The sequence below is a fragment of the Numida meleagris genome, chromosome 4, assembly GCF_002078875.1.
Source record: "Numida meleagris isolate 19003 breed g44 Domestic line chromosome 4, NumMel1.0, whole genome shotgun sequence".
Taxonomy (NCBI): Eukaryota; Metazoa; Chordata; class Aves; order Galliformes; family Numididae; genus Numida; species Numida meleagris.
Window position 1 is genome coordinate 993,867 of NC_034412.1, and position 23,728 is coordinate 1,017,594.

General features: G+C 42.0%; 1 protein-coding gene across 14 annotated transcripts in view; it reads right to left on the reverse strand.

Moving 5' to 3' along the window:
- The window catches only part of PLCH1 (phospholipase C eta 1), an 85,692-nt gene that overhangs the window by 38,033 nt on the left and 23,931 nt on the right, over nt 1-23,728 (reverse strand). For all 14 annotated transcript variants that reach the window (XR_002438139.1, XR_002438138.1, XR_002438137.1 and 11 more), the window contains exons 3-12: nt 19,896-20,042; nt 19,397-19,640; nt 16,767-16,896; nt 14,016-14,186; nt 9,229-9,322; nt 7,212-7,415; nt 6,793-6,913; nt 5,285-5,456; nt 2,321-2,428; nt 524-685 (exon numbers count right to left, since the gene is read on the reverse strand). Coding sequence is in view for 7 of the 14 variants with exons in the window: in XM_021395189.1 (XP_021250864.1) it covers nt 524-685; nt 2,321-2,428; nt 5,285-5,456; nt 6,793-6,913; nt 7,212-7,415; nt 9,229-9,322; nt 14,016-14,186; nt 16,767-16,896; nt 19,397-19,640; nt 19,896-20,042 (1,553 nt within the window). In the remaining 7 variants the exon portion in view is untranslated. The remainder of the gene's footprint in view (nt 1-523; nt 686-2,320; nt 2,429-5,284; nt 5,457-6,792; nt 6,914-7,211; nt 7,416-9,228; nt 9,323-14,015; nt 14,187-16,766; nt 16,897-19,396; nt 19,641-19,895; nt 20,043-23,728) is intronic.

Sequence of the window (23,728 nt, forward strand, 5' to 3'; positions counted from 1 at the left end):
TTAACATAAAAAGATTTTGCACTGAGTTGAGATGAAAATATGGTGACTAAGGATTCAAGGTACAAACTGTACCGATGTATTCAAAATCCCAATAAATTTTTACAGCTTTGCAATAATAGCTTGATGTCAAAAGGGAAAAGAAACATACCACTCCTGACAAAACAGTCTGGGTATGAAAAAAACAGACCCTTGCTTTGGGCAGTAAAAGCACAATCCTATGCATTACAGGAAACAGCAATGCTGAATTACCATGGTCAGTCAACAACAGGACTAGGGCACCTATTTGCAGCATTGATTCTTCCTGAATTATTTGCTTCCAACATGTAGAAGGAGATAAAACAGGTTAGAGCAAGATACTTTTCACATTCAATCATTTAAATACTGAGACATTTTCTCTGAAACTATTCCAAGTTTTCATTTTAGATGAAACAAAACTATCAGAAGCTGCTCATAAATCATTGAAACACGCAACACAGAGCCTTATTTAATATCCAGGAAATGAAGGGAAGAAACACCCACCTACCTGTTTCAGGTTAACGCTTAAACCTTCGTGAGTTGCCCTTAACAGTGCTCTCACCGTGAAGCTGTCAGGATCTTCTTTGTCCCTGATCTGGGACTCTTTTAGCAGGGATTCAAGCTTTGTTCTTATAAAAGATTCCACCTGGTGCTCAGTTGCACCATTACTCTGAAAAGCATTAAGAGATCCAGTTAAAATAGATTATTACGTCCATCACTTCTGGGACAGCCTGGGGGAGCATTGCATGCGCCTCAGGCACTCCCACCATTGCCTTTCTCTGCACAAGAAAAAGCTTCTTGCATAATCCTGTCCAGCTGGGGCTTTTACTGTAGCTGCCATCTTCCTTTCTTCCCTCTAGGCCCCTGACACATCACTTGCAGGCCTCACCAAAGTACTGCCCACCGCATACATCAGCCCAGCCCCAGGCCCTGGTGTTCCAAACAGTCACAAGTCTGACCTCTTCTTTTTGAGCACAGCACAAATTCGCAACTAAATCACTAACAGATTTCCTCAGTGGTATCAGACAGCCTAACTGCTACTAGATTCCTGCTCCAACAAGAGAGAAGAAACAATTATAATGGAATCATAGAATCGTTTAAGTTAATAGCAGCACAGACTACATAAATACCAAGTGGTCTCTTACATAAGATGCTTAAAATAGAATCCTTGAGAACAGCAGTGTGTACCTAGCATTCCTCTCCCTATGGGGCATGAGAACTCTCCTGAGACAGGAGGAGAGCAGCTGTCTGTCCTGACAGACTGCCTTCCTGGCCACAAAAGACATAATATGCATTGTGCATTGGCTTTAAGGACTGCAGGTTTTCTCTGGGGTCTTTCTGCTCATCAGAAGTCATGTTAGCAATGCATATGGGGATTACAGAGTGCTCCTATTCATCAGCACATGACAGTGAATTGGAAATTGAATTGGACCAACACAAACATTCCCTTCCTATGAGCCATTTCAGGTGGGGACTTAGGTCACCTCTAAAGCAAATCCCAGCTACTTTGAAAATCTATCAACTACTAATAGCAGACAAAAATGATACAAATTAAAAGCTCAATATGCAAGCCATAAACAGCTAATGAGAATTACACTAAGGTGCTCCTGTGCAGCAACAGGGAAAAATCACTAGGCTACATTCAGAAGTGGAGATGAACAACACTAGCTAAATATTAATCTGAATTTGATCTATTCTTTCTGAATCTCCCTTGATAATATCTTTTGTTCAAAAACTGTCACTGATGAAGCAAGGCTGACTTCTGACCAGATAAAAGCACCTGCTGGAGAACACGTGTCAGCACTGCACACCAGTTTCAGTTTGTAGCCAAAAAAAAGCATTAATAAAATCACTAGCAGAAAAATAAACAGCAGGACTTAAGAAGTAAAGAAAACAGAAAACAGTCTTTAGTGTTGAAGAAAGAAAGAGAAGCACTGAAAATAATCTTTCACACTTCAAATTCTTTTTATTTGTATGTCTCTATTCATCATTTTCAACTAGAAGCTGTGCAGCAATTCCATTATGACACTGCACTATACATTTGTACTTGAAAAAGCCTATCACGCTCACTGTGCTGGCATCAGGCGACTGTATATATCCGTCATTTATATGATTTAAATGAGAAGTTCTGCATTTCTGAACAAATTCAGTCCTTATCTAAATGTGGAATTATATAATTCCTGCATCTTAAAGACCTGACTTAGAAATCCAAGTTAAAAAGCTTAGTCTGCTAACAATGGCAAGTAGGATTATGAAATACGCATGCAAGAAATGGTAGTTCTGGGAAATGTGTACATGCACATACATAGCAGGATTTCAACTTGCAGTCATCTTCAATTTCATCAGCACTATCCTCATCAGAAACTTCTCCTTCCTCAGCATCTGCTCCAAGACTGTACGGCAACTTTTTTCCCTAAAAGTGAGGAAAAAACCATTCACAATAAATACACACGCACTCAACGTTATGTTCTCCAAAGCCCAAAGTATCCTTTTATTCAACTACTGCTTACTTTAAAAGTGGTCAGAGCTTAGAATTCAGACAACCTCATGCAAACTGGCTCAAAGAGCCAGATTATCACAGATGATGTCTTCAAAAGGAGGTTGATGTACTTCTGTTAGCTTGTTATTGAAAGACATTTGCAAGCTAGTTCAAAAAAGCACACTATCTCCCATCTCTGGAGCAAGCCAGTGAGTGCCAATGAATTTTTCAAGTTGCCTCCCCGATGCTTCAGGCTTACCTCTAGCAAGCGAACCACTGAGTACTCCAAACAAAAATCAGAAGCTGAGACTGTGTTATAGGCTCTGCATCAGAAGGGAAAGTGCATACACAAAAAACTCATTGCAAGTAGCCATCAACATGAATGAAGCAGCAAAGTTTATTTTAATATTGCATGCTCATGCAAGCGTGTAGTCAGCAATTCAAAATTAGTTGCTAATCCTCTACTTTGTGCTTCATATACCTACATTAGAAAGGAACTACTTCAACTCCATGTCTAGTTTCCAACATCTGATTAGAATGATGAGTATCAGAGGTTATTGGTTACTTCTGGTAAAAAAAAAAATTGAGGATATGAAAGATGAATTATACTTACTACAACATTCAACTTCAATTTTCTCTATGACCACTTCTGGCAAGGCCCTAATTCAGAACTGTAGCAATGTTGTCTATAGGCCTCTGAAGGTCTTTAGTCCAACCTTCCACTAAAGGAAGATCATTACAGCTCTCGAAGAGCTTTTGTATATCCAAGTCTTGCAAACTTTCATGGATGGAGGCTCCCTCAGCTCTCTAGGCAGCCTCTTCCCATGCTGCATTATGCTCTGCTGAAAGCCTTTTCCTATTGCCCATTCCAAACCTCCCAAGCTGTAACTTTTGGTACCGTCTCTTGCTTTACTGCCTGGTACTTAATAAATTGGCCCCAAAGGCCAGGTTAATGCTTACAAAAATAAACTTTTATGCTATTACATGTCCTTGTCATCCTCCCTGTTTGCAGGAACGCTTGTAGTTTGCCTGTTCCATCACAGACAGAGGTAGACAAGAACTGGGTTTCTGCAGAAATGAAGAGGACTGACTTAAGGACTGCATTTTGAAAAGAATAATGCTGCCCTGTGAATGACTTGAAAGTTTACATGGGCTTAAATCCCTTCGTATTATGAGAAATCTTTTTTATATTCAGTAGCAAAACAAGAATTATGGCCATAAATTGAAATCTTCAGCTAATTAGTCAATATTGCATTTCAAAGAGAAATGTATAAAACAGCAAAAATAATAGCAAAAAAGATGAGAAAGTTGCCTACTTCAACAAGATGCTAAATGTTTTATCTTTCCTAATATGACTGCTTAAATTGAACTGGAGATGGGAGATAGGGCTTTGTGGTGAGATTCTGTGATGCTGGAAATGGAGTTCCTCATTCTAGAAACATCAGCCCAGCTGCACACCATTCTGGGACTAGCCACAGGTTTCCAGCCACTGTTAGCTGGAGAGTCAACCTAAAGTTACAAACTCAGATGTGCTAGAAAGAGCAGCTCAAAAGTTCATGGAAGACCAGTGCAGTGCCAGATCTCTTGCCTTTTATTCAGGGACATAATATTTCAAGCTGGGTTCACTATGCTTTGTCGCACGACTGACATTACCTGCTATCTTGCTCAGCTCCCTAAAACACCAACACTGCTTGCTCACATAAGCATGCTCACGAATGAGCAGTTGCAGAAGAAAACTGCTTCAGTGAAATTCAAAACCACAGTTGGACACTTGAAGGTTTTCTAAATCAGTCACATCTCTGCTACATACCAAAATGTCCAACCTAACATCAAACCTATTGTGAACTGCTGTAGACAGCTTGACACAGAGGACTGAGGGAAAAAATGGTATCTCAAGTGCTCACAGCAAAGTAATTGTCCTCGTGTGTCAAAGTAAATTAGACAATCTAATAAGCTACAACTTATTAATCACCTTCTCAACGGCCTGTCTAGCACTGCTTTCCTATTATAGCTATCTCACTCTTTGAAATTCCTTCAAGAGCAAATCTGCTCGCACAGAGGGGCTCCAACAACTCATGTTGCATACAGCACTAAGTACAGTGCTGCAGAGCCTCCTCCCTTGCTGCTCTTTAGCCACCTTCTGAAGTGCTCTTCTTCCATAAACATGACTGATGAACCATGAAAATAGTTTCATTTCATGAGCTACTGCTCATAGCAGGGTGAGGGGGAAATGCAAGAAAATGCATGTTTTCAGACATTTTTACATCACCCCAAAGTACTGCCATACAATCTTTCCTTGTATAAATTTTCTAGATACTACAGGAATACGAATGATAGGGAAAAATACCCAATAACAACACAAATTTGACAAATTTCAGAATAAGAGAAAGCATCAGGTAATTGCCATGTTTCCTCCTATTCATAAAATTGCCTTTTTTTTTTTTTATACCATGTCTCTGTTCTCTTCACTCAGTGCTACTGTTTAAAAAAAATCAGCATCTCTGGCTTTAAGACCCTTAGATAAGGCGCTGAAGAAGCAGAAAGAACTTTCTTTACCTTGCTGTTGATATAACTTCCCTGTTAAAACACTCACATAAGTGTTCTTTGCCACTTGCTGAGGCTAAGGTTTACCATTTCAGTATCTCTGTGAAAAGCTTGGGATTTTAACTTACTGCACCTGTACCAATCTTCATGGTACAGATAAACTTATTCTCCAAAGCCAAAGTCGTACAATAAATACCAGACACTGCCTTCTGTTGTATTTTCAACACGCCATCAGTAGCAAATTACCTTCACTAGGATTTTCCCTTTCAAGTTTTGAGGGCTAGGAAGCTGTCTGGAATCTCTGGTGACTACAGATGACAAGTCCAGTTTGTCACCAAGTATCTCCTTCAAGTACTGAGCAATCTTCTTTTGCTGCTGAATACTGCAATGATTTTCAATAGACAGTATCACCGGAAACCTAGAAATAAAACCCCAGACAGTGTCATAACTGTGCTTTAAGAGAGAAGACCTACACAGCTTACCACAAACCATTTTCAGTAGTTTGCTCTCACGCTGCCAACAGCTTGGAAACAAACTCCCTTTGGGAGGAAGGACTTTGCACGTGACCTTCCAAATCCCCCTGCAGTCAGAATCCCTTTGACAGTCCCTGCAGGAGACTCTGCCCTCACCTCCAGCCCCATCCCATGAGTACACAGGTGCCAATGCTTGAAACAGATGATCACTGAGTGTGAGCCACAGACCAAGAAATGCACAATAACACTCCTCAGGTGTCTTCCTATTCAGACATTACAATATTCCTTTGCACTCTATGGTCTTCATACACTACCATGAGCAAGTGCTTTGAAATCTGCAGATTCAACGCGCTTGTTAACATCTCTGTTCATCTTCCAAAGGTTTTATGATAACAGCAAGATCAATTTGCTTTTGTCTTAACTGCAGCTACAGCGAGCCAGACCAAATCTCCAAAGATGACCAGACTGGGGAACAGCACAAATATTTGGCAGTACTTTCCAGAACACTCTTACAGGCTCCAGGAATTTTCAGTTAATGTTTTCTGAGCTAGAGACATTGTTTCTGTACACAATGGCTTAATTCTTCCAAAACTTGCCCAGTTCTTCTTTAAACTCTTGGCAGCCCCAAAATGGTATGGCAAGGAACCCAACCAAGGCAGTCCAACTACACATTGAGTTAGGTTCCAATTCCTCCAGTCCTTTACTCTCTCCAAGCTACTCAAAATTCTACACACCCACTCATGATCTTCTGAGACTGCTGTGTGTATATATGGCTCAACTCCCTACTATTTTCATAATAAACTTTGTTATATAGTACCATGGAAAGCAGATTAGAATTTAAACATTACCTCTCATCTCTGTATTATATTATGTATAAGACATCACTATATTCCTACTGAAATAAAGTATTTCCTTAGGTAGAGAGCACTACAGTATTGATTTGCAAGGAGAATTTCCCAGGGGAAAGGAGTGGGAAGTTTTGCTCAAACAAAGAACCAAGATAATCACTAGATATCGAACAGCCTCAGTCTGTTCAAAGTACAACTGAGTTAAAAACATACAAAAGGTCTTTCTAACTTAAGTTGAACTTTCTAACTTCACTGACAGTGTTGTTCAGGCAGCTGAACAATAAATACGATCCAGGCAATAAACAGGGGAACGGAATCAGCCTTCTAATTTCTCAGAGTGTTTGAAGGACTACACATACCTTCCGGTTTTGAATTTTGACATGAGATTAATTACACAAAACAGGCCTAGCTTTAAAGCTAACTGTACACTTACTCATTTTTGATGAAGGCGTACTTATTGATAGTTTCCGCCACGTCACGGAAGAATATTTTAGAGGTAAGCGTATACCCATGGTGCACTACTGGCTCTCCATCTGGACCATCCCAGCAATCCACTATAAAGACAAAAAAAGCTCCATGTTAAGAGATGTCCACGATCTTATATTTTTCTGCTGATCTTGCCAACAGAACTCACGTACCCTACTCAACTATGCAGGTGTCAGGAAGTATCATTTAATCTGTTCAATCTATTCCAAATTAGTTTAAATTAACAAGCCAGTCTTTTCTTATACTGAATGCAAATTTTGCAACTGATTTTATCTGATATTGGTAAGATAGTAAAGCATCACTGTTTTGTCACTAGCAGTGCTGAAAAATACCTCTCACAACTAGCACGTTATGCTAAAAACACACCTTCAATACATCGACAACCATCCTGCAGCACTCGTGCATACATCTCCACTCTGGACTGGGACAGCAGCTGGTCTCCTGTCAGGTACGTGTTGTGAGAGGAAGCGATGAAGTAGTTACAAAGGGGTTGATCCATATCCTGATGCACTTCGCAATGCAGCGGATTGAAAACATCACAAGCAGGACTGCGCATAAAGTTGGTGAAACCTTTGAATAAAGAAACAGTTCTTCAAAGATGCCATGCAAACAGTCTGCACTCTAGCAGTTGCTTCTTCTATTTATGCTTATGGGTGTTAACTCCTGTCCCCCAAACCAATGAATCACATGGCAAGGATTCATCCTCCTGTACCCCATATTTTCACCACATTAACTGCTCTTTGGGACTTGCCTGTTTCTCTGCAAACTGAGGATGGTGCACAGCCTCAATCTACTGATGGTACAAACACAGGCTGTTTTTTTGTTTTATTTTATTTTTAAATCCTGTGGAAGCTCTAGCATCTTTGAGAAGAATACTCCCAAGATCCAAACCTTGTCCCCCGACAGTTTTCAAAAAGCTTTGAATTAGAAAATAAAGTATAATCTAGAAAAACACATTCACGACTGCCAAAAAGCTCCACACAAACAGCAAGCATTTGCAAAACATGGCATTGAGACGAGCCAGTTCAGAAATTAACCAATTAACAACCAACAGTAAAAAGAGAAGGTAGGATTCCCATGTTAGCAGAAAAGAAATGAACAGCAGCTACACTGAAGGCTGAGTAAACCCACACATGAATATGCTCACTACCCAATCTATTTGCAAATCAGATGTTCCATTCAGACTTTTAGGGAAAGGATGACAAAAAGGCACATGTGAGATCTCTCCCCAAGAGTGGAGAACCTCCCTGTGTCAAATGAACAGACTAAGATGTGTGCTCAAGCTGCCTCCCCAAGTTCAGACAAAACCATTCCATTCCATGAAGAAGCTGAACAGAAGAGGGGTTTTGGATCCTGTTAGAACTGGTGGAAGAAAACATCCTCTTTCACAATTCAGTGAGATAAAAATTCTCTTCATCTCATTTTTCTCTATGCTGTGACCTTATTTGAGAAGATGGTACTGGTTTATATCACTGCAGATCAGATCAGAATCAAATGAAGAAAGTTTGAGAAATACCTCCTTTGAGAATGTAAGAGGTAAGATATTGCAGGAGGTTGGTGCAAGCAATACCAACCCAGAAAGCCACTCAAACATAAAAGCAGCCAGTAAAATCAAAAGAAACAGAGAAGCTTTCATAAGGATTTGTAAATGTCACCTTATTTCAGGGTGACTTTAAGTGAACAGCCCAGAGTCGTGCCAGAAACTCATTTCAAAAGCTGGGTGCAGCCTCCCCACCTTAAGCACTGCGTGGAGGGACATTCCCCCACTCCCTACAGAAATCACAAGCAAATTATTCTGCTTCATAAAAGCTATCTTCCGGGCAAATTAACAGACCATAGCATTTAATCTGCTTCATTCCACTTCAGATTTGGATTTGATACTAAGTTGAATTTTGAATCAATAAACCATCCACAATTGCTTTAGCAAACAGTGTAAGTTACTAAGAGAATAAGTTACCAAACTCAAGGAAAACGTTACTGATCTTCTGTTACTTCACATAAGCATAAATCAGTGGACCATACAGCAGAGATTCCAACTCTACACAGACAGAGCAGAATGCAAACTTTGCTTTTATTACTTCATTAGAACATATTATACTATAAATTACGTATTTTGTGTTTGTGTTTTAAAAACTCACAGCTAGCAATAAATTTACACAAGCCTGAGGCATCCAAATTACCCTGTTGCACAGCAACACATCATAGCCACGATGCTGGCTGTTGATACTGCTAGACATTATTCAGCCCACCTACTCTTGTCTCTCCTGTTTCATTAAAATGCACACCTATGCTATATAGGCTACCTGAAAATACTGTTAAAGCTTTTCTATTCTACTGTAATAGATCAGGACATAAAAATAATTTAGAAATCAAAAGGCTTTACCTTCAATCCCAAGAACATTCTGCTCCTTGTTTTCTTCTGATACTTCAAACTTCTGTATGATGTCGAGACAGTATTCTGGCGTCACATTACTCATCTGCACAAAAAAGTCAGTGTAGGTGCGTTTATTTTTTCTGCTATGTGACCAGCATATCAACATCTAACCCAGGCCTCTAGGTCTGGTTTAAAATCTTGTAACCAAACACTAAGTTCAGTCAAGTAGGGAGGGAACAGTCAGTAACCCTACTGCAAAAGGACTTGATTTTTGTTGGTGCTCCACAAGCCCTGGGGCTCTTACCTGGCAGGAGAAAAACAGGAACAAGAGGTAGCAGTCACTGCTAAAAGCTGTGCCATTTCAGCTTAAAAGATTTTTTTTAATATCTGCTAAGCACAATTAACAATAGTTGTACTGGGCAATAGTGCTGAAATGAGAACTACGATGTACTATTCTTCAGTACAATCTACTTAAACATGCAAAAAGATTTGGCAGGGTTTGATTTCATTTTCCAGTATTTTCCACTCCTGTGATTTCATTACTTTCAAGAGACTTCACTCTCTAGGAGAGTAATATACAGGCTCTGAGATAAATAATTAGATTCCCAAACGAAAAACAGCAGTCCTTCTGAAACAAATAGGAGTTTTGTCATCAGCTCCAGCACGTTCCCAATCGAAGTCCTGACTAATGGGGCCAGAGTACCAGAGACACTCACATTTCCTCTGAAACTAGAGGAAAGCATCTTTCATCACTCACCTCATCTTTTTTCCACCCTTGTTTCCCTCAAGCTGTAGGGATCTAAAGTGAAAACTAAGGTTGGGCGTATTTTATTTCCTCTACTAATGTAGAGGATGTAGAGAATGGCAGTAGTGACACCAAACCTTGGCAGCTCATTTGTACCACTGTTCTGTTTACTGTTTGCACACTTGGCAAAGTCAGCTCAAACATCCTCCTGCAAATTGACGTGAGGAGCAGTCTGGAAGCAGAGGAACATGCAGTCCCACCCCGTCCCCTCTCTTACCCAGGGTGAGATCTCTGCTAGCACGGCTGCTTCAGGCAGAGGCAGGAGCGAGACCGTTCACCCTGCAGATTGTGCAGCCTTCACTCTTTAAAACAAAAACCAGTCCCTTTGTGAACCCTGTCCTTACAAATGGATTTCCCTCTCAGATGGAAAACCAATTCCATTCAATCTGCTCCATCTGTAGGCTACATCTAATTTGCACTTTCTATTATTTCCTGTAACTCGGCATTCCCAGCACTGGCATTCAACAGCATGGAAATCTTCCAAGAGCAAGCTGACTCTCTTGATCTGATCTTCCGTAAGGGCCCGATCCTGCCAAGTGCAGAGCTCTCCTTAAGAAATGGGGGTGCCGTGACCAACCCTATCTCATAGCACCTACAAGGCTACAGCCCAAACATGAAAAATTATCAGAGAAAGGCAAGAAAACAAGCAACTACACATGTCAACATTAGAAGTGTAGTAACAGAAGGAAAGCAAGTGAGCAACTCAGCTCTCATGGTGATCCAAGCTGAAAGAAGTATTAATGTGGAGAGAGATTTTCCAGTCTTTCCACCCTTCAGCCTTCCCTCTGCTTTTCCTCTGGCCCAGGGAAGCACTGCCCAGCCTATCTGCTTGTCCAAACATTTTATTGATATCTCCTAGCTAAGTCAACATCATGAGACGCCTGCTGGAATTAGACAGGATAATGGGAATGAGAGCAATTTGGTAGAGAAAATAACTGATTATCCCAGCTCAAGTAGACGCTGCTGTTTGATTGCAAACACCATTCAGAGCAGCCCTTCTTCAGCACGGGCTGACTAGAATTAACGTTTGCATTTTCCCACATCACTCCTTGATGGGCGAGTGGCACGGCACTTGTGTGCTCTAAGAATGAAAATGTCTAACCTAGTCCAAAGTTGCATCTGTTAAGGAAAACTTCACTGATTTGTGCTTTTTAACTGTAGCTTGAGAGATAGACTTAGGAAACTAATATAAATTTATTTTCATTAAGTTTTACATTCTTTCACAAGAAATAACGCCAAGTAATAGTGAATATCACTGATGATTGAACATTTAGATGCAAGGACTATAGAATATGTTTAGCTACAGAAACTGCAGAGCACTGCAATGCTGGGTAATGAGAGATTTTGATTTAAGAAAATCAAAATATACTTAATCAAAGCAAATCCCTACATCAACATCTTACACTGAGATTGAAGAAAAATGTCATGTCGTGACATATGGAGTCATCACATAAATCAATACACTTGTTATCCCTTTGTAGAAGCACAAGAAGTGGAATAGGGCACAGCATACAACAAGTGGTGAACTTTCCTGGAGCACATAGAGAATGTTGCTGGAGGCAGGATCTCAGCAGGCAGCCACTCTCTCAGTGCAGATGTGAAGTATACTGCAAAGTAACTGATCCATGGGAAAGTAGCAGGTGGCAAGCAGGCACACGGGATACTCTCTTCTTACAGTATTACTCTTATAGAACCAGAACCAAACACTTCAGGTTTGCAACACCAAACTGCATAACTTCATTTAGCAATCATCACGAGTAGCAAAGAAGTCTTTGCTGACTGGGAAACAAAAGCACTTGGTGTGACATGGATACAGCAGAAAGGAGGGAAGGACAGACAGCAGCCTCAGGCTGAGAGTCTGCATACAGGACAGCATCACCAGGGGGCCCAAATCAGTGGGGGAGAGTGAGGCCAGTCCCTCTGTTGGGCAGGTCCAGAGCGGCCAGCCACCCCAAAGCTGCTCTTTAACAGGAAGATAGCATATGCAGAGCCTATTTTGTCTAGAACTCAAAGCCAAGCATGAGATGCCATCAGCCAAAAGCCCCTGGAGACCCTGCCATGGAAGTGATCTGTCATTTAGCAGGGGAGCAGCTTCCAAGCTCACACCGATTTATCAGGAAAGGGCAGTCCCAGTGGGACAGCAATCAGACATGCAGACAGGACTGCACATCCAGGGATGTTCCTCCCTCACAGCCACTCATGGCTAAGAGGACTGCAGTACCTTCCAGGAAACCAGCCTATTTTTTGCTTGTTTTCTGCTTCTCTGACATTTGAAGCCATAAAATTGCAATTTCAATGAGCTGAGTTTAACTGCAATTAAGTGGAAGTAATCTGTTTCACAAGCTCTTGGGTAAGGGCAACAGGGAGTTCTTAAAAAAAAAAAAAAACAGCTTAGCAAATTAACAAAAAAACCCAAACCCTTTTATTCCATCCTCACTCTGCAGAATATTCAAAAGCCTTGCCAAAAGAGTAGCAGATGGAGTTGGACAGACTGCCCACAGATTGCCAAGCAGCTAGACAAGAGCAAATACTAGATGCCGTTTGGTTGAAGGCACTTTAGTGCTGCATTATGATTTGAACCACCACCAGCTTCTGAAGGCAATCTTGCCTCACGTGAGATCATTGTTATCGTGTCTGCATTCTGAAAACACACAAGTGTAAATTTGCTTTAACACTTAATACTGAGAAGTGAGAAGACAAGGGAAGAGGCAAAGAAAGTGCAAGGTGTTACTGAAGAGCACTGCCTAGAGGTTCATCTCAGGTCACGCTTCTCTTTTTTGAGGGGAAGAAATGTTGAGAGTGTTTACAGCTGAAAGCTCACTCTGTATTCCGGATCTTGATCAGTGTGCAGACGGAGGAGGGGTGCAATATTCCAGACTTGACAGTCAGCTTGCTTTTTCTGCTACATCATTAGTTTCACGATGTCCTCATACACAAGTCTCTCTCTCTCTGCCCTAGATCACTCAGTGCCTTCTCCTGCCATTGCTCCTCAGCTGCTCCTGGGCTCTTCAGCATCTCCACGCATGTTTTCTCTGGAGCATTTGCTGCCCATTTGTTGACTTTGCTGTGGCCAACGGTGCTCCACTGAAGGGAACCCAGGTAGACAATAGTGATTAAAAAAATGGAAACAAAGGAAGAAGTAGTGAGCCCAGAAGACTTGGGACAAAGCATGAAGGGAGAAGATCCAAACGTGTTGTGCTTTGAAGATGCAATTGGCAGAATCGCCAGGACCAGATTGCTTGCAGGAAAACTTCTGTGCTGAGGCTGTCACAGCGAGATCAGTGATTGAACAACATGCCTTGTTTCAGGGGAGCCCTCTCCTGAACTGAGGAGTTGTACATGCCAGGGAATTGCCCTAACAGTCAGCAGGGGAAAATCCAGCAACAAAAAAGCAGAGGCTCTCTATAATTTTATGGCAGGGATAACTCAGAAAAAGCAGTCATCACAGGCAGGATCCCAGAATGGCACAAGACACTATCCTATGGTTGCAGGCAATACACAGCATCTGCACTCATGAAGCACAGTAGGTTGGAGGTGTTAACACGGAGGTTGTTTTGGAACACTATTCTCTGCAGGGTGCCCACCTCTCAAGGGGTGGGCAAACAACACAGGACCAACTGCCAGAAGGAAACACGAGTGCTAGAGATGGTTCCTTCTGTGCTCCTCACTGTCTAGCATACAAGCTCTCTCCATGGGTGCCATGGTTAACTTCTGTAGTTCAGTCTCTTTCAAGATAGGCAGGAAAATCTCCACTGGATCAACACATTTAGTCATGGCTAGAGATTTCTGCCATACATTGCTTTCCCTCTACCACATTACACCCTGAAAAGCTCAGACTGTTTCTAGAAGCATTTAGCTCTACTGTTAAACAAAAAAGAAAACCAGAAACCGTTCTTTCCCCTGTGCTCCGTGCTATTTTTTCATACAACTTTTCCCTGTACGTGAATTGATTCATATGCATACAGATATATACAGATATATATCTCCATACCTTTTGTTCCACCTTCAGAAACTGAGCAAGTTCTTCAACGGTGAGGTGATCTTTCTTGTCACTGTAGCTTAAGAGCAGTAAGTAGAGATCTCGACGTAAGGACATCATCTTGTAAAACACTGAAAATTCTTCAAAGTTTAGGGTTCCTTGGTTCTCATCTGTGTCAGCTTCCTAAGAGGTAAAGACACTCAAGTAAGCATACTAGATGCGGATGAATTCAGGGAACAAAGCAGAACAAGATTCATGTATAAGAACAGAAATTTAACAAATTCTAATCTGCAGGCTCAAATCCTAATACACATAGGCTAAAATAACCGCAAAATGATAATACTATCTAATGGATTTTTTGGTGAGAACAGTTACAACCATGGATCCCTACGAAGGTCTCAATTCCATCTTCAGTTTTGAATTTGTTTCCCATGTAAAGAAGCACATCCTGGTCTTTTTTCTGATCTATTGCCCTCCTCTATGTCCTGCAGTTATCCTGGATTATAACATAGCAAGGAACATTGTAATTTCACCCTTTGGCTTCCTCTAACAGAGTCTGACATTTAAAAACATCCAGAACAAGGCCACAGTCTTAAATTAATGGCAGTTCAAACTGCAGCACTCTGATCCCCCTGTCAGCTCTCTGCAGGGGGTCCAAGACTGCAGCAGCAGTAAGACTCCACACCAAAATATAACCCCAGCAGCCCCAGTCTTGATTGCAGTTTTTGTTTTATCCTCAGAGGTAGGAAGAGAAGAAAACAGTACTTAATGTATGTTAATACAAGCTCTTTACTGTGAACATCTGCCTAAGAGGATTGCTTTGGATTTTCAAAACAAAGAATATATTCTGGAGGACTGCTGTCAAACATTATCTAGGTCTCCACAATAACATAACTTCAGGAAAGCTGCAACTCTTGTTAAGTTTGAGAGTGTAAGTAGATGACAAAATGAAATAAATGTGTAGCGATGTGCCACTGCTCCTACAAATAATACCTTTTATTCACAGCTGTAATATAATGTTTTCTGTCTCATTATAAACCCCCCTGCTGTCCCCAAGTAGTGTTAAAAAGGCCATCTGGCTCTGTGCAAGTCAGAATGCCTTCTCTGCAGCCCTCTTAACACTGACTTGTTTGAGCCTGATGGCTTCTCTCTGCACTGGTTCTCCCAACAGAAATCACTCTCTAGAAGGAGAGTAAGCACCTCCATCTTGTTATCACTTCTTTCTCAAGAAAGCTCTTCCAGTTCATGCCCAACCTCTGGAGCAAAGGAGCCCATCTAATAGCAGATGCCATGAGCAGGCCTGGTCTGCTTTGCATTCCAAGCATCAAGTTTTACTTTCCCTTCACAGAAGCTGTTCCAATATTCAAGCCTGTCCTAGGATGGGAAGCGCTCTTTACACCACTGACTCCCACCAACTACAAACAACCAAAGCAGCAGCCCCACGCTCTGGTCCCCAGTGCAGGACAGATCCACGCTGCTTTGTGAGCCCGGCCATCCCTGTGGAGCCAGAGATGCTCCCCCAGGCACAGGGCTGCTGGTGCTCGCCCCAAAGCTCTAACACTAAGTCACACAAACAGCATCAGCTGTGGCTGACCAAGTGCACAAGCCATGCAGGGCAGCTAGATATAGGGGTGAGGATTTGTCCCAGAGTTACTTTGCCCTTCCCTATTGGTTCCCTGATGGTTGTTAGCAATTGCCTTCCCTCATTCCTTGGCACTTTAAAAGTCCAGAGCAAACTGTTTCTTTCCTATCAGCACATGGCTTCCCAATTGTCTGCCTCTCCTGCGGCAGCCAGCAATATCTGCAAAATCTGAGGAACTCAAGGAGCTGCATTTCATTACACTTTGCTAGCGCTACTGTCATCTGAGTTTTAAATTCAGATCACAGCAAGTAAGTCAAGAAGAAAATAATTCCCGGCTATCTGGTGTTGACTGTGATTTTAAATCACAATTTCTGACCTACTCCACACCTTAAACGATGTTTATGGCTTGTGGGAGCAAACGCAATTCAAGTTCACCTCTGCATCACAACCCTCCCAGTCTCAATGCTTCCCAAATCCTTGCAGAGTGACCTATACTCCATGAGATGCACCTCTAAAGCTGATTTTATGCCAGACAAGCAACACACTTTTGACCACACAAGATTCTCCAACGTCCCCATGTTTTATAGTAAAGTGGATTCTGGGTAGTACTGTTTTTGAAGAGTTATAAAAAATTTGTTTTGCTCTCCATTACGCCTTGGCTTATCTTTCCTACAGCATAAACAAATGGGCTGGTGGAAAATGGCAACTGTTTTCAGTCAATAGACATAAAAAATTGATTCTGGCTAAGAAAGGAAGTTTTAAAAAAACTGTAATTACTTTCATAAAGCCAGTTTCTATTAAATATTTTTCCATAAAGGAAATGAAAAAAAGATTTCAATAGAACAACTTTATTGCCCATCAATGCCAGCATAGAATTCAGTTCATAGTGATGGAAACAACAATGCATCTAAAGAAGTACTACTAACGAATACTCTTCTACTCTTATTCTTCTCAGTAATATTAATTAATTCTCTCCTACGTAGCTCATCCCTGTTAAACCAATGTTCTGATGTATCTTTGTCTATAAAAAGACAAGACTTGGGGAAAAAACGTGCAAGGTGCTGGAAAGGAGGACAGAGTTCTACATCCAAACTTCCAGAGCCTGTTCTGGATCTGTCCAGAAACTTACTGTAACTGGCACCGTCTCACCCCAATAACAGCGGGTGCTAGAGGTCACCAACCTGAAACATCTGCCGGACCTTCCTGCGGGGCAGGTTAACATTTAGCTTATGCATCAGCTGGTGGATCTCTTCAATGTTCAGCAGGCCATCTCCATTCTTGTCAGCTTCCTCAAAAGTTTGTTTCACCCAGCTGCAAATGTGTCAAGGAAAGGTACAAGAGGGTGATCTCCCCTTGGAAGAGGGAAGCAGAGCAGTGGGCAGGTAAGGGACAAGATTCAAACTCAGGAGAAGACGACTTCCCCAGCTCCTTAACTTCTGCTAGGGAGAAGAACTGAATGTTATTCAATCCAGCTGTCACAAAAGTGTCTTTCAAGTCAGAGCCTCTGAGCAAAACAGGTGAATTAAAATATCCCACCATCTGTGTTAGAGATGTTGGGGCACAGTGTGAAAAACTCATTGCTGGCAAAGATCTGACGCTACCTACATGGTACTCCCTGTGCTGATGCCAAACCAAACATTTTTTACTCCTGTACCTTTTCTGGTACAGCTCGCTATTGCACCATCTAGCTGGTGGAACCAAGACTACTGACCTACACAGAGTTAATATCTGAGGGCAACTGGTTTCATGACTCACAGGACACAAGCCCAACAGCCATCTTTATCAGAGATGACATTAATCTAATGCAAAGGGATGGAATAAAGAAGACTCAGCAAAACCAGTCAAAGTACACTATTATGAGCCAGAGGTTAATGAAAGCCTCAATTACAATTAACCACTCTTGATTTTCCATGTTGTTTTCTCTTAGACTATCGTACATTTCTTTCATCCGTATAGTTAGTAATTCTTTCATCTCTGTAGAACTTCTTTGACCACTACTTTCGCTCCAATATTTCTATCCTCACTTTTTTGTCAGACATCAAACAGGGCAGTAACAAGCCCACGCAATCATAATTTGCACAGAGAAAATGGACAGCAATCATACATTGAGGATGAAATGACATCAAACCTAGCAACTGTCAAGGTCAGAAAACAGGACTTGATTCTTTACACTGCACATAGCTTATCTCCACAATGACATTTCCTGGGATGTTCTGAAGGTTTCTGTGTGTTTGAACCAGTTTTCGTCTTTACCTTCACTATGGACAGCAGTTGCATTTAAATACTTAAAACTGGTACCAGTTTATGACAATTATTTCCAGCTAGGTTCATCATACTAGCCCCTTCACTCTCTTATTTCTGACATTAGCTTCTCCTCTAAGAACATACTCAGCACAGTTTTCAAGTATTGCAGCATTTGCTCTGACATTTTTATGCACTTCTCTTAATTTTGCTTGAACTTCTCCACTTTCTAAGTGGTAACCTCTACCCCTCTTTTTGAACTTATATTCCTCTGTAGATTTTGCTAACTTGTTGCTCTAACTGCAACTGTAACGTATTCATTTTGTCTGCTGTCTCCCAGCCATGGCATTTGTGACATAAACAAGGTTTGAAGGGATGTTTCACCAGCAGAAAACATAAAGCAGATACGTGCAGCTCAGAGAAGCCATGGATAAATATAGCAAGCTGAGTACGTGTGCAACAGAGCATGCAATATATCCCTCAAATGGATCTGTGCATCAGAATTAACCACTGAAAGGATAAATTTAAAGCATCTACTGTGTCTATTGTTCAGGAGGAATATTTACAAATGATCATTGCAGCCTTCTGTGTGGCAAGAAAAAGAGACAGGTCACAATTATTACCAAGATTAAGTGCTGATTTTGTTTTGTTTTGTTTTTTATTTAGAGGGAAGAGCATTCTTTGTATTTAACATACTAGTCAGCACTCCTGCAAAAGAAAACATATCAAGAAAATACTCAGGGAACATAACCTTTGCAAGAAGTTCATTTGGGTTACTAGGCTCCAAAAATACTTCAGAAGCTCTAAAGATTTGTGCTTCTGACAAACACCAGAGGCTGCAAAGTAGGCACAGGTATCTGACACACATCACCTAAGAGAAAGAGAGGGCCACGAGTTACTGGTCAGTTTACCAAGAGACTGAAAAAGTTTAGAGTTTCAACTGGGCAGAGGCTAAGGAATTCAAGTTTCCAATCAGTAAAGAACTTGAAAACAGTGCCCTCTAATAAACCTTGCAATTTGAAGCAGGAGAATAAAAGAACAGCTGAGCAAACAGAAGATGACAGAAATCCTTCCATGATGGAGATCTCAGGACACAGAAGCTTCACCAAGTGGTCAGTAGCACAGCAACTCTCAGACCAGCCAGCTGTATATACTTGCATACATGAAACACTTAAGAAAAACGTGGAAAAAGAACGGCTACAAAGGAATAACACTACTGCTGTAGTGCACTGGAGGCCTGACCAAACTACCCTTTGAAGTCATGCCGGGGTTAGTATTCATTGAGATAACTATACACAAGTGTTTTGACACTTCAGTAGGGATTTCACTAACAAAATGCAGGCCTGAACACTGACTTCAGTGGAGTTTAACCCAGTCCCTAAGGCACAGTTAATGTTTTATTGCACGTGTATGCATCCACGTCACACTTATCTAACATTTCCATCACAATCAGTGGCAAAATTTTTGGTCAGCTTGGCAGGAGGTGAAAGAACACCCTGTACCAAATTCACTGAAAAACAAGTAAGAAATGCTGAACTGAAAGCCAGTGCTCAGGCTTGTAAAAGGATACTGATCGTGAGTTCTCTGCCGCTTAGCCAGCGAGTCCTCATCACTTATCCCAGCCATCAAATATTTCAGTCCTGTGATCCAGGTGCGAGCTTCCTCTGGGTTAGAGGTAATCAGATCCAGCGACTCCAGGTGGTTGCCATGGTAAATGGTAAAGCAACAGCTCGGGTCAAAGTTCCCCTCTGCATGGCGGTGGAAGATTTCAGACTGACGGCCTTCGGTCACTTTGTAAATAGAATCGATGACAACTGTGGGGAAAAATAAAATCACAAACTGATATCCTTGTATAACCATCCCAGCACGTTCTGCTTTTCAGCAACTCTGCATTATTCAGGCTAAAAGTCATTAAGCATTCTTTAACGTTAGATCGTAATAGGGGACCACTTTCAAATAAGCAAAGAGCATTTATGCCATTGATCCAAAACATATTACTCAGTGTCCCATCTGTAATTCACACTTTAATATCAAACTTTCCAAGAAATTAAAAGGGATTATAAATTTACTTTTTGCCTTTTCACTTTTTCTGGACGGTCTCCATCGGATGCAGGTCCTGTGCTCGTCCAGGTAGAAGAGACGAACGAGCCCTTTGGTTCCACTCTTCAGCTTAACCATCTGAGTCCCAGACTGCATAACACTCATGCATCTTTCAACTGTGAAGCAGAACAGAGTAAGTTCAGCTGAACAGCCATTTATTTCCACCAATAAAATGACTTTCAAACTTCTACCAGACGTAAAATATTTGCCTTTCACCCTCAGTGTCAGGAAATGCAAGGGATATGCTATTTCTTCTTCACAAGTTCTCCTTGCATTGTATTTTCTTACATCTGTCAAAACACCTTCACAGCAAAGAAGTCAAAGAAAACCAAATATTGAAAGAAAATATTTTACAGTTGTTCTATGCTTATTTCCTTCAAATACATATTTTTTATTTACTAGACATGGAGCTACAATTTTAAAAGCCAGCACTCTGCCAATTTTGGATGGCAAGACCATCATTCAATCCTCATTCCTTTGGGCTCAGTAATCCTTAAGCTTCGATCCTCTGGTTTTGACACAGTTTGAACCATTAATGGAATTATAAACACACAGTCCCACCGCACTGCCACACACACACATTTACAGCCTCCCTCTCCTGCTACCAAATTTCAAGCACACACTGTGATAGCTTCTTTATATCTACCCATCCCATCTGGGATGATGGAGTTTTTTCTCCCTCTTTGTTTTGACTGCAGTAGACCCATCTCCTCCTCTTCATCTCACCTCTTCCCTCCCACGCTTCTCCATGCACTAGGATCGAGATAACATTTCCCCTTGATCTCAGTGTATAGCCATGTTCTTAAATTACTTCCCTGTTTCTATTTGTCCGCAGCCTGTCCTCGCTTGGTATCACTCCAAAATCACCACCTGATGATCTGCTTACACCCTGGCTGGCTCCCAAACACCACCCAGCTCTGTCTTTACTCCTTCTCATCATCTTCTTCCTCTTAGACCACAGCGAAGACCCACACACCCTCCTGCTCCCTGAGGGAGCCAGAGCCAATGGATGAGTGGACCGGGCAGTGCTTTCAGATGAACCAGAAGAGATATAAATCAAGGCAGAAACAGATGCCATTGTACACACAAGTGACCCATCATGGCTTTTTTTGCAGGCGTGCAGAGCAGCAGGCAGCCATGCCTCTGAACAGCACAGGATGGGAGAGCTGCAGCCTCAAAGAAGGAAGAGAAACTGAAGCAAAAGCAGTCCCTGAAACTTACCGCATACACAAAGACCGAGCCTTCCACTTCAGAACAAGTTCAGTGCAAATCTGCCTCAAATTCACCCTAACACAATTATCCTCCATAAAAGAAGACTGTGAGAGTGCGTGGATACGTAAACCTGAACCGCTACATTAACTTGGCAGGCAGGCTGCAGGCACATTTGTATTTCACTACTGAAGTGTTCCATTACAACAAGGTTTTGGCTCAGAGGTTTAGCAACAAGCTACTCAACACAGAAAATCTGCTTCTTTCTACCAAAGCCTATCAGTTACTAATAAGTCTTATAGATAAGTAATTCTCGCCTAAGCCTTCCTAATATCATTAGCTCACCTGTGAAGAAAACAGTTATTTCACTGAGCTGCTCTTGAGCACCGCTAACAAAAGGCAGCGGAGGGAGGACTGCCTTTCCTCCATATAAGAAAAGCAGAAGATGGACCACAGTCAGATAACTGCAACAGAGAGCAACTGTACAATTTATTTGTCACTGTTTCAACTGCCCAAACGTCTTCTATATCATGTTGATAAAATAGATGCATTTCACATACATTTTCAGATACACTTCCAAATCAAATTTATACGAAAGATTTTAAAGCACTTCTTCACAAATACAGAAGAGGGGAAGAAATCCAGTTTATACCAAGACCTCAGCATTCTCCATCTCTCAAATGCCATCTGCAGTAAGCACCAATTCTCTGCTTGCACTTTCCCAGTTCCCAGAATGTACCATCCAAACACAAATACTTAAATAAGAACAGTGGACATGTAAGAAAGTTCACTGCATCATCTCTATTGCATTCATGTTAACAGAAGGAACGCACTTTAAAGAAAGGTTTGGGGCAGCTGAAGTGCAACCCCATCCAACTTCAGGAGGTTGTTCCCTTTTTCTCTCTAACTTACAAGCTGTACCATCCCCTCTTTTCAGTTACTTATGAAACACAAGCACACCAAGAAACAAGGTCTTCTTCCTAAACCCATTTCCAGCATGCTGATTTCAGCCTCTGGCCAGACACGCACCGGAGATGGGCACCATGTATTTTCAGATAAAGCAATGACCATCACTCTTAGCAACACACGCTCATTTCCAGGAGCTACTCTGCTCCTTCACTGAGCACTAGGCCAAATGCTGACCCATTGGTGCCAGATGCATTATCTCTGCCGCAGCCATGCTGCCCAGCAGCTGGCAGAGCCCCGTGGCCAGGAGGGAAGCCATCCAAGCCCGCAAGTCCAGATGCTACCCAAGATCTCACCCATTCGGGGGATGCAATGTGTTCCACCTGACATGCTGCTCCTTGCTGTCCAACAAGCTTCACTGCTGCCCGGGGACGCCAAGCTGGAGCTCTAATCCATAACCTTGTGCTGCCAGGTCTGTAACTGCCAGCGAGCCGCTTCACCCCATGCCTGCATGGGGATGACACCACCTACCTGAGCAAAGAAAGCCGCAAGCCCCACTCTTTTCACTGTGGATCTGTGCAGGAGGTTGCACAACACGCACTGTTCCAACCAACGCATGCATGCTGACGTTTCCTCGGGCAGCCTGCTGGCCCTGCTCACACTGAGCAGGATCCCACCTGCACCTCCTCCTGCTTGCAGCTCCAGGCAGCCACCTGGCAGCACACTCTGCTCCATGGACATTAGCCACCAGATCCACCGGGGGACAGCTGACAAAACCACTCTGCTTGCACAGAGCAAGCTGCACGGCTGCTGTACGCAAACAGCCCTCGTGCTCACAGGAAAGCCTCCAGAAATTAACACAGTGGGCCTTAAAGCCAACACAGTAGGATGCAAATATACTTAATAGCTTTAGGAACAACATCCTAAAACTGAGCTTTAAGATTACTTCACTTAAATTGCAAGGAAAAATAAAAAAGAAAGATGAATGTTGTGGTTTCTCTCTACTGCTGCCCACATATACAAAAACAGCTCCTAATTTTCCCCATTGTACTACTATGTATTATGAAATTAATATTTAGAAGTGCAACTGAAAGAGAAAAGGTTCAGTCTTGTTTTTATGGACTTAATGGTACAGCCATCTGACAAAATAAAGAGATTAAATAAGGCATAAAGAGTATTATCAAACAGACAATGAGAAGTGTAATTACTAAAGAGGATATAAATTGTATTTCTAAATTATATGCAGCCTGCACTAAGCCAACATTAAGCTTGAGGAGATGAAATAAAACCATAAAATAAACCCATAAAATACAGAAGTTATTTTCAGTTGTAACGTCAGCTCCTCCCTTTGCATTTTGGCATTCCCTGGCTGTGTGAGGTCAGTATTTCTGGTCCGGTCATGCATTTTGCAGATAGACAGCTTGTTTCTCTGCTCAGAGAGGAGTGACAGTAGCACCCCAGCAGCAGAAGCACTGCACGGCGCTGCCAGGCTCCTGGGGCCACCTCATGCGTCCTCAAGGCAGGGGCACATCCTGCATGTCACCTCTGTGCCTGCACTGCTGCAGTCAAGGTGTGCTCCCACCCCAGGCTCTGCTTGGGGCACAGCTGCAGTGATGCACAGCCACGTTCCAAAGTAATGAGAGAAAAAAAAGAAAAGCACTCACACCCCAAGCCAGAGAACAGCATG